Source organism: Gekko japonicus, unplaced genomic scaffold (genome assembly GCF_001447785.1).
Source record: "Gekko japonicus isolate JY-2015 unplaced genomic scaffold, Gekko_japonicus_V1.1 scaffold46, whole genome shotgun sequence".
Taxonomy (NCBI): Eukaryota; Metazoa; Chordata; class Lepidosauria; order Squamata; family Gekkonidae; genus Gekko; species Gekko japonicus.
The window spans coordinates 290,475-302,163 of record NW_015169173.1 but is presented as its reverse complement, the minus strand read 5'-3'; the positions used below and the strand labels follow the sequence as shown (position 1 = coordinate 302,163).

Sequence of the window (11,689 nt, the reverse complement as noted above, 5' to 3'; positions counted from 1 at the left end):
CTCCTAGATATTGAGATGCAAGATTTAAGGAGCCTGGCTAAAGGTAGTTGTTTGCCCATGAGGTTGGGGATTTTTTCCCCATGGGTCCTTAGCAGAGTATTTCTCTTGTTTAATTGTCCCGCATTATCGTAGAGCTTCTATGTTAGCTTGCTTTAATGTACTACCTTCTGCGGTACTGTATGGGAGATTTCAGAAAATTCTGTACTATAGTAGGTTCTGTGCTTGTGGACTGCACAAAGTAGAAAGCCTTGAACATGTTTTCTTGTATTGTACATATTACCTTCATATTCAGTCCTCACTTATTGAAACTTGGCTGCAAGATCAAGAAGGGCAACCTGATGACGGCAAAATTATTTTTCTACTATCCACAAAATCCAGCAAATATTGAAACTGTGTTCAGATTTTTACATCTTGCATCTAAAAGACAAGAAATATATCTGAATGCTGTGATTAATGCATTGATGGTTGTAATTTGTGTGTTGTTATGCCAATTTAATTCAGAATATGACTTGCCTGGTGCTTAAAAAATAAACTAAATAAACAAAGATATGCATTTATCTGAGAGAAATCCCCAAGGGGTTTGATGCTAAATAACATGTTGGGGATTGCCACGGCATTGGAGCAAGCTGTCCCTGTTGAATTCTGTTGGTCCTGAGAGGCAAAGGAGTAGGGGAAAACCCCTCATTATTTAATAACTGCACTGACGACATAGTGGAAGTATCTGAAGAAGTGTGCACGCACACACAAGCTTATACCCAGAACAAAACTTTGTTAGTCTTAAAGGAGCCACCGGACTCAAACTTTGTTCTGTTGCTTCAGACCAATACAGATACCCACCTGCACCTGAAACCACAAGAACACCCTTGCATGCGGGGGGAGGGGTGGGGACGACACACGCGACAGCAACTGCCGAGGCAGAAATCCAACAAGAAAAAACTCAACACCCGCTTTGCCCGTTTAACTTTTTTGCCTGTTGTGCCGCTCAAAGGGGGGGGGGGGGAGATACCCGGCCCAACCTCGTTTAAAATCTGCCAACGAGGCAGGCATGCCAATGGGTGAACTTTGCCCGCACTCGCATGGAAATAACGATGCCGGCTCTTCTTCACCGCTTGGATTTCTGCCTTCCGCGCAGCTCTTCCAGGGCCACTGAGCTGGGAGCCGCGTCAAGCCCGCTGTGTGTGTTCGGCGCGCAGAGAGCCCGGCCAGGAGGGCGAGGGGGCGGCGCTTGGCGGGTGAGCCGGGCAGAGGCGAGGCGGGTCGGAGACGCCCCCGCCTCCTCCCGAGTCAAGTTCGGCTGCTGGAGGCCCGCCGGCTGCAGTTCGCTCCACTCTCTTGGTGGCGCCGCCGGAGGAACCGCAGCAGCAGCCAGGCTGGGGAAGTCAATCGGCGCCATGGAAGATGCGGAGAAGGGCAAAGCCAACCGCGAGAGGCGGGAGCTCAAGATCGGCGGTGAGAGGCCGAGACCCCGAGCAACTTTGGGGCGCCCCATCCGCGGCGGCGGCGGCGGCGGCGGGCGGGGGGAGCCCGAGGAAGAGGCGCGTTGGGGGTGTTTGTCTCGGTTTGGCGCCCGCCGTGGCCTTCCTTCCAGAAGTCCCCCTCTTGCCTTTGTAGGCAGGCTTGGACTTCGGCTGCGCTCGACTGTGCGGTGCCTCTGAGCGCGTGCAGAGTAGCTTTTGCTCGCCAGTTTGCGAGAGTTCGCCAACAGATGGGAATTGTTCACTTTCCTCTACGGGGAGAGGTTGTTGCCTTGAGGCATGCTCTCCCTTTCGCTGAAAAGAAGTTGCTCGTGACACCCCCCCCGCGCCCCCCAATCGGTGTTTCTTGGAGTGTGGTTCTGAGCATACACAGAGTGTGCTTGAGAGATGACCTCTTATCGACAGATGCTTGTTGCTTGTGTTGTTTCCGGATGGTGCTGTTTACAGGGGTGTCAGGCTGGACAAGGCTTAATCGAAATTTCGGAAAGAGAGAGAGAGAGAGAAAACAACAGTGTCTGGGACGACGGGTAGAGGGTCTCCAGTCTGCCACGACACCTGCCAGGCTAAGATGTCCTGCTGCCCTCCCTCTGCCTTAAGGCGAATCTGCATATGCATTTTGAATCAGTCCCGTGCTTTGCTGATGGTTTTCTGTACACAGAAGGGGGTTAAGGCTGGGACCTTTGGTGGGAAGGCTCAGGGCATGTCACGTTAGGAGCAGTGTAACTTCAGTGCAGCATAGGAGTTTCACTTGTCTAAGTCGAACGAGGCTCGCAGCAAGACAAGAAAGCAGAAATTGGAGTCTGTAGGTTGTGGCCAGCTCTTGTTGGGCCTATACCAGCTTTTTAAGAGGGTTTTTCCGGCCTCCAGGTGGAGCCTGGAGACCTTCTGGAATTACAAGTGATCTCCAAAGGACAGAGATCAGTGCCCCTGGAGGAAATAGATGCTTTGGAGGGTGGGCTCTATGGCATTGGACGCCACTGCGGGGGGGGGGGGCTCCACCCCTAAATCTCCAGTAATTTCTCGAACTGGAGTTGGCAACCCTGTTTTAAAGTTTCAGTGGAATTTTTTTCTATATTTTCAAATATTGTGGCAATGGCTGGGGTTTCTTGCTTGTTTTAATGGCTGGGGACTCGCTTTTGCATCAGGAGCACCCAAATTATGACTGAACTGCTTCCAAAGCCGTATTCCTCTGAGAGTCAGCTTTCCAAGCTTCTCAGCCGCTTCCCACGCTCCCACCCCCCTCATCCCCTTTCCTGGAACTTAAAGTTTGTGTTGACAATGGGGCATGTGAAACTTTGCCGAAGCAGAACTCACCACCCCTGTATCGAAGCAAAATGCAGCATCAAAAATTCATCTTCCTGGAGGGATTCTAGGGGCGAATGTCAAGTAAGAAAAAGCACCGGGGACTTGTTTGTTTCTTGTGTTGTCGCTGGTAATAAGAAAATGTTTGGATGACGGCTACTTGCTGTTTAAATGCCAATTTGAGGGTGTTCCTCACCAGGGCAGGGTTTAAACCAGCAGGATGGATAGACTGATTATAATAGGGAGTTCTTGTGTGCAGCAGGATACCTTATTTGCACACACACAAACACAAAATGCACGTTCCCCCCCACACACAAACACAGTTTGCCATGCTCTGTATTTTACAGAGGGAAAAATATTATGTGGCACTTAAGAGGCAGCATCCTTCAGCTCTGTTCCTTGCATGGTGCAGCGGCAGAGAGCCAGTGTGGGTTACTGGTCAGAGTTCTGGATTTGAATTTTGGGAGCCTTGGGTTCGAATCCCCATTTTACAATAAAAGCTCTTTGGGTGGCCTTGGGCCATTCACTCTCCCTCTCTCTTAGGTTACCCTACCTTACAGGGTGGTGGTTGTGAGGAGAAAACGCATGTGGGGAAAGCAATGCTGTAAGCACCTTTGGGTCTTCATTGGAGAGAAAAGCAAGGATAAATGTCTAAATAAGTAAGAGCAGGGCTATTTTTGGGCAGGAACGCACAGGAACGGAGTTCCGGCTGGCTTCAGAGCTGGCCACACCCACTACAGCCAAACCTCTGCATGTGTGGCTACAGAGGGAAGGCCTGGAGGGCGATCCTCCCCCGGTGCCTCCAAGGCAGGCGGGCCAGGGGGGCCCTGGAAGGATCAGGGAGGCATTTAAATGCCTCCCCGTGCCTTCTGTGGTCTGTCCAAGGGCTGGCTTGCCTGGGCTCCCTGCAGCTGCGGGGCACCTGGGCAAACCAAAGGAAGGCAGTTTAAACTGCCTTCCCTTCAAGGGGGGGAGCTTGCCCAGGCGCCCCGCAGCTGCGGGGCCCCTGGGCAACCCAAGGAAAGGCATAGGGTGTGGCCTAATATACTAATACGTTTCTGCTCTTGGGTGTGGCCTATTATGCTAATGAGTTCCTGCTGGGCTTTTTCTACAAAAAAAGCCCTGAGTAAGAGTCTGGCTGCTGGGTGCATGAGTGTGTGAGACTCTCAGCCTCCAGCTCGCAGACTGACAAATTATTGCTCAAGAGTATGGAGTGAATTCCATCCTGTGTAACAGAGAAACAGGCGGTTGGTGTTGCCCAAACCAAACCTGCACTGTCTAACTTCCTTGTGTCAACTGTGTGCCTGCGAGATGCTGTCTATACAAATAGTGAACCAGCGTCCACAAGGCAACAGATGTGGAAAATCTCCTGCAGGCATACAGGAAAACGGGGAGACACCTCTTCTGCCTTTTCCTTCCCTAGACCTTCCTTGACTTTGCCCTGTTTCTAAAACGCAAGCTCTCAGTGGCTACTGAGGTCCCTCTTGACAAGGGATGCATAGCTGGCTAGGGAAGGGATTGGGCATGTCAGAATAGGAAAACAGCCTGCATTTTCTCCAGCCTAAACCTCGGTTCATTAGAGGCCTGGGATTGGCTTCTGTGAGCACGGTGGGCAGTGGGCCCCAAGCATCAGATAGGCTATCGTCTAGGCTATTTTTGCAAAGCAGTGGTGCTGCCTAAGCAAAGCCCCCTGGGTCATTGTGCCCACTTTCTCCTTGAAAGTACAGAGTCGAATGATCTGGTAGGGCTGGCAGGGTATGAGGCGCCATCGGTGGTAACCAGGGGCCCACTGCTGTCCGTAAGCCCATCTGACCGTGGGGTAGACCAGGCAAAGGGTGTTGTGGTGGTGGCCTGGCATATCTGTTGCTTTCTTGGTATAGCAAAACTCTTGAGTGGAGGCACTTGGAGAGGTTCCTCTCTGCATGTTCTTGAGGAGGGTGGAGAGACAGGCTGAAAATCTCCTTCCCACTCTGTCTGTCCCTTCCACCCAGAGCAGATTATCACAAGTCTTGTCTTGTGTTGCATATTTATCAATTGTGGTCATGTGTTCCTCTCGGCACAGTGCCCAGCTGTAATTCCAAGACTTCAGATGTCAGCCAGCTGTGAGTCTGCTGGCGCTGGTGAGTGAGGAAAAGGGGGTATAGAGCAGAATACAGAAGTAAACGGGAAGACATCCAGGGGGGGGGAACCCTTCTGATTTTGGTGGGCCTCCCCTGGGTAGCCTTGGCAATGTATTTAAGTGACGTCACTAGCAAAGTGGTGTTCTTTGGTCCTGCATTTGTTCCAGGAGAGAGAGGGACAGCAATTGACATAGTTAAATTGCCAGTGTATATAGATTCTGCAGAAATTAAGAAGTATGGATTTTTCTGGATAGTACCACTTTAATGGGGGGGGGGGGATGAGTTGAACCTTTGAAATGTTTTCCCATAAGAACAAGAACTCCCTGGACATAAAAAGTTAGCATGCCAGTGAGAAAGCTAGTAGAAGCATTCTCCTTGACAGGTTAGTTTTCTATAAGCAGGAAGGGTCCCCCCCCCCCCACACACCCCTTCCACAACTATACAATCATGCAACTCCCTGCCTTTTTTCTGAAGTGGAATGATCCAGGGAGGGGGGGAATCAGTACCACTTGACCTTTTGCAGATTATATTAATCAGGTCCTTTTAATTGAAATCAAGAGACTAAAATCATGTTTGGGAGCTGCTGCACCAGCTGTTTGATTGAATTTAAATAGCTCTTCTGGCTGCGCTTCTCTGAAATGCATATAACGTTACCATATTCCCTCCCCCTTTCTTTGGCCCAGCTGAAAGAGGCCAAGCTCTCTTCATCTGTGCGCCAGATGCATTCAGTGCCATTGGAAATATTGGCTCTCTGACTCCATAGACATTTTCGGCTGGCACCCATTCTAGTGGACTTGTATAATGTCATGATTTGAGAGGCCAAAGTTGGCATGTCCCATTTTGACCACTTAGTGGGCCAATACTGGGAGTAGTAAAAAGCCCAGTAGCACCTTCAAGACCAACACACTTTATTGTAACATAAGCTTTTGAGAAACACAGCTCTCTTTGTCAGATGCATCTGATGAAGAGAGCTGCGTTTCTTGAAAGCTTATGCTACAATAAAGTTTGTTGGTCTTAAAGATGCTACTGGGCTTTTTACTATTTTTCAGGAACTGACTAACATGGCTAATTCCTCTGGATCTAATACTGGGAGTGATTTGTGTGTTTATTTCATTTGTACCCCACTTTTCTTCCCAATGGGGACCCAAAAACAGCTTACATCATTCGCCTCTCCTCCATTTTATCCTCACAACAACCCTGTGAGGTAGGTTAGGCTGTGAGCGTGTGACCGGCCCAAAGTCCCCCAGCGAGCTTCCACAGCAGAGTGGGGATTCGAACCTGGGCTGCCCAGATCCTAGTTCAACACTGTAGCCGCTACAGCACATTAACTGGGTTAGGCTGGAAATGTTATCCCTTTGCTCTCTGTACAGCCAAAACATCACTGTTCTGAATGCCAGTGAAGTGCAAAACTTTGCCCTCCTGGTACTGGCGTTTTCCACTTGGATTTTGAGCCTTGGGCAGTTAATATTCTACAAATGGCTCCGCTCTCTCCAGCCAGCAAAACAATTAAAGGAATCCTTTCTTTGCCAAGCAACAGCTTTCTTTCTCCAGGGGTAATCTTAATTGGCTGACAATCTCTTCTGTAACACGACTTTCCAACACAAACAGTAGCAAGACAGAGTGGGGATTGTCCTTCCGTTTCTCTGTCTCTCCTTGGAGTAACTCAAAAGGATCTGTACCCCTACCAAGCACATTTTGGTAGAAGACAATGACAACGCTGACTTGGCAATTCAGTGTTCTTGCCTTGCTTGAGTAACAGTTTCCTCCAGGCAACCATATTTGCCCTTGCAACTTCGGGAATGTTGTGCTGTGCCAACTGCACCCCTGGTGTTTGGATTCTTCCTTCTAGCCCTGGGAAGTTCTTACAGCAGATACCTGTCCCTTCCCAACCATCCCCCAGGGCTTACCAGAGATGCTGCAGATCAGGATGCATCATCTAGGTGTGGTAGTGTGACTTTTGACGCCTAATCATAGAAGCATAGAGTTGGAAGGGGCCGTACAGACCATCTAGGACCAGCCTAAAGGATCTCTTACAAATATTTGTCCAGCCTCTTCTTGAAAGCGGTCAGTGAAGGGGAGCTCACCACCTCCCTAGGTGGCTGATTCCACCTTTGAGCCACTCTGTCCGTGAAAAAGTTTAATGCCTCTGTTCAGTTGAGCAAGGACCTTTGTGGGACATTTGCAGTATCACTTCCTGTTGATCTTCCCTCCTTACGCAACAGGTGCCAAAGCGAGGACTGGTGGAAGGGGTAGGCCCTTGAAATTCCCCTTCAGACTACTGTGTGTACATTTCTGGAAGTGAGCTCATGCTCCAGCAATTTAGTTTGAATGGGTTTCCTTGGTTTGGCCTCTGGGTTATCACTTCCTTTTTGGAGTCTGTTACAGTTATTTAACTCACTCTTTCTTGTCAGATGCATTGCCTCTGCAAGTCGGGGGGGGGGAGAATTTCACACAGATTCCGAAGTTCAATAGTCATTTGGGGTGGGGCCAGATTTAAGAGAATTGCCGCCATCTAAAATTAAATATAGAATGGGTCTAGTCTATAAATCACGCTCCTGATTCTCTGTGAACAGGTCTATGAATAAAGTCCCTGGTTCATATCTCCATTTTCACATGAGCTCACGAGGGCCATTTCCACACTGGCTATCTGCCCACAGTTTAATACTCTTTGGAAGCAGGTTTCTTTTCCTGTTTCATAGGATGGGGGGGGGGGGAAGCAACCCAACAAAATTGAATCAAGAACCTAAAAGATAAAGTAGGAAAACACATACACAGCCAATAGCTACGAACAATTGTAAACTAATTATACATTAAAATACATGTATTTATGACAGAGACATTTAAAAACATATCAGGGCCCAACAAAAGCCTCATAGGCCCCAGTCACACGAGCGAGATAATCTGGGGGGAAAGGGAGGCTTTTTGCTCTGGAGCAAAATGAAGCGTGGCGGTATCACGTTCCGACATTCCCCCGAGGTTCTGTGTTCAGGCTGTCAGCCGCCAATCACATGGTGATGGCGAAGCGTGGCAACGAAGCACAGAGGCTTACAAGAAAACATCCGATGGGACGCGGACGGGCACCGGATGCGATGGGATGCGATGGAATGTGAGGTAGGAAGGGCAGAATGAAAATGTGATAGATCGTTCAGAATCTTAATGCAAACGAAATCTAGCAGAGGGCCTGCTCTGTCTTTATTTTACCCCTAGCTGCAGTTGTCAGTTGTCACTGGACTTGTTTTACTAGACACCCTTCTTCTTCTTCTGAGTACTTCCTTTTGTTTGTCCTTGTTTTATGACAGGGTGGTTTTATAAACTGTTGTTGCTGTTGTCCAAGATGGTTGACTATTGATAAGGCAGCTGGATAACTTGTCTAATGTTCTTTTTGGTGCTTTATTGTTCTAAAATGTTATTGGTATGTCCCCCCCCCCCCAATGATTTATATGAAAGCTGCTTAGGTGAATACACTAGAAAAGTAGTTGCTCATCAATGTTAATTGAGGGGAATTTCACATTACCCGTCTTCTCCCGGTTTCAAGCCGGGAGTCTTCCGTTTGCAGATGAACCGGTAGAGGGCTGCCGTTTCACACACGGCTTGCCCCTACCGGAAAGGAGCCGATTCAGAAGCGGTTCGGCGTTTCACACACGCACCGCTTTGTTTCCCCACGGTTTTTTTTTTTTAAAAAGTCCGTCTTATAGCGATATATCGATATACCAGTATTCCAATGTATTCCAATGGGATCGGTATAGCGTTATATCGATATATCGATATAAGCCGAACGTTAAAATAAAATAAAAAAGCCCGCGCGGCTGAAAAAAGGCGGGAAAGAAGCGTATCGGAACCGGGAGAGGGAACGGGAGCCTCCTCGGAAGCGGTTGACAGGTAAAACGCTTCCCTCCCGGTTCCTAATTGGAAGAGAGGAGAGAGGCTTCCGTGTGTGAAATGCCACTTCATCCCGGTAGGGAACCGATTCTCAACCGGGTTCTGTCTGAAATGACAGACCAGCACCCGGTTGAGAATTGGTTCCCTACCGGGAGAAAGCACCTGTCTGAAATTCCCCTGAGTTTCTCTGGTTTTGCGGTGGCATTGAGGGACCACTAGAAGGCCTGTGCCCTGCTGGAGGACAAGTTTGTCAGTAACTGGGTTGACAAATGGGAATCTGATGGGCACAGAACACCTTCCGAATAAGCACCTCTTGCCATTTCAGCTGCAACAACTGGCCAGCTTTCACTTCCTTACATTCAAAACTGTTTAAAACTGCCATTTTCCACCCAGGGTGCCTTATGAAAATGTGTTGGTGTCCTTGACTGAAGGTCCAACTGTGCTTTTTTTTGTGCACAAAATTAAAACCCATTTGCCGTGCACCTGCTAGATTTGCAGTCTGAAGGTGGAACTTTTCTGTAGCCAGGATAAAAGCAGTTTGGTGGAGAGTTCTGTGGGTGGATAAATGGACTAGGGGGAAGGGGTTAAGCCCCTCTTGCTCTTCTGGGTGCCTTCAAATTGCAGTCACTGCATAAACTGAGGAACAGCCTGTCCAGGCTGCTGCAGAAAGAGAAGATGTGTCCTTAAGAAAGCCAGATGCTGAGAAATCTTCCATTCCTAATTCTTGCTATGTTGTTAGTTCGGATATGGGTTTGGATGTTTCGCTGTTGAGTTCTAGCTGAATATTGTTTGAATGTGCCTGATGCCAACCTCACAAACACGAAGACTAATATTTTCTTGTGTCTAGCATTTGGTATAATGCCTTTGGATGTGGAGGTTCCACACACAGTAAATCTTCTCTCAAAGTTGGTAAAGGACTAATCTGCTAACACTGAGTGCCTTTTTTGTGTAGTGTTTTGGATTGGAACCTGTCAGTTCCACGCTGGGTAATTTTAGACTAGACACTCATTCTGATTCTACAGGGTTGTTATAAGGAGCAAATAAGGGAACAAAGACCCATGTCAGTTGCCCTGTGCTCCTTGGAGGAAGGGTGGGCTAAAAAATAAGGGTTAGTCTAATGCAGAGGTCCCCAGCCTGGTGCCCACAACCTTTTCTGGTGCCCGTTAAGTGTAAAGGACCAGTTAAGGCTTTTGCCCAGCAAGGCTTCCGATTGGCTACTGTAGATTTGATTGGCTATGCAGATTTGTTTTTACAATGTTGCCTTGGCAACAGCTGCCACCATCACACAAGGATCTGCACTGTGTTACTAAAGTTAAGCTGTGGCAATCATTTTGTGGATGGTTCCACCCCCTGAGGCAACCATCGTGCGTCAGCCATTTTGTTGTTGTGGCCACCATGCTGTGTTAGAATACCTAATGTGCCCACAGCCTCAAAAATGTTGGAGGCCCTTGTTCTAATGGCTTCTGAGCTAACTACTTGCCACATCTTGTGGCAGTGAGTTCCATAAGTATGAAGAAGGTTACAGGAGTTTTTATAAAGAATACTTGGTGAAGAAGTATGTTTTGTCTGTCTTTCATCTGCAGCCCATCAGCTTCATTGGGTATAGACACCAAGTAGAGTCCAGTCCTAACAGCAGCTTTAAAAAAAATAGACAGAGTGGATTTTCTCACTGGAAGCCTTATGCCAATAAACAGTGCTACATGGCTGCCCAGTGCCAGATTCCATACATGCAGAACCACTGGGATTTGTTTGACCAGTGGTTAAAGTTTGTACAGTATCTTCCATGGAAGAATTGTGCAAAAACTGGCAATGGAGTGTGGAAGTTAGTTTCCTAAGTGTCTCAGCAATTATTATTTTTTTAAGCAGCTACTGCATTTAACTTCTTTAACTGGTTAAAACCAATTGCTGCCCAAAAAACATTTTTAATGCAGGTAAGCTATATGTGCTGCAAGCAGTCTCTTAGACGAGACTTTCTTCACAGGAACGCCTCCTCTAAGAGAGTTCTGTCTGCAATGCATTGCATGCCTGAAGCATTTGAATGGTTCTTTCCTTGTTCATTGTATGGTGCTTTCATTGTTTAAAGTACTTCGTGCTAGTTCTCTTTTCTGATGCTTAAAACAGCCATGTAAGGTAGGCCATTTTTATTCTCCCCCGTATTGCAGATGAAAGGGCTGAGCCTGAAGCAGAGTGGCTTGCCTAAGAGTGGCTTATGGCAGAGGTATGATTTGAACTGGACGACTCCTGCATTACAACTCGTCCCCTGATTAGTGCTGCGTCAGCTCTGCTAGAGACAAATAAGCTTTTTGCTCTGGAAATATTATTTTACTTGCAGCCTGAGCATCACTTGGCAAAATCACAGAAGCCATAGGATGAGGGTCTAAGCCCTGCCCAGTGTAATTCATCATTCATCAGATCTGCCCCATCTCTCCCTTATTATATTTGAGTAGTGGGTGCCAAAGTTCTAATCCTAAAATGCACTCCCTTAGTGTATGGCTGATGGAACTGCTCCTCAGCATATATCGCCACCAATCAGAAGGCAAAGCCTGGGTCCCGCCCACACCACAACTGCTGCGACTGTGTACCTCACTGGACGCCATTTTCATTTTGCTCGATGAAGAGGATTACGAGGGCACTATTGATTCGGTGAGCTGCCTTCCCCAGCGCCCACTCAAACATGGGCGACGGCGGCAGCCTCCACTCGCCCGCCTTGCCCTCCGCCCGCAATCCCGGCCTGGCGACCGGCCTTCGGGCGATCGCCTTGCTCCCCCTCACACACTCCAGGACCGGCGAGTGGCGGCTCCGGCCTTTGGGCACCCGCGTCGCCCCCCCCACACAGTCCCGGCCCGGCGAAATGACTTGCCCACCCTCCCGGCCCCCCGAAATGGTGGCTCCGCCCTCCGCCCGCCCGCATCG

General features: G+C 48.6%; 1 protein-coding gene across 1 annotated transcript in view; it reads left to right on the top strand.

Annotated features, from left to right (window-relative positions):
- The first annotated feature begins 1,302 nt into the window (after nt 1–1,302).
- Nucleotides 1,303–11,689, top strand: part of STOM (stomatin) — a 49,250-nt gene continuing 38,863 nt past the window's right edge. Inside the window, exon 1 of the mRNA XM_015415840.1 lies at nt 1,303–1,449. Coding sequence (XP_015271326.1) covers nt 1,392–1,449 — 58 coding nt within the window. The 5' untranslated portion in view covers nt 1,303–1,391. The remainder of the gene's footprint in view (nt 1,450–11,689) is intronic.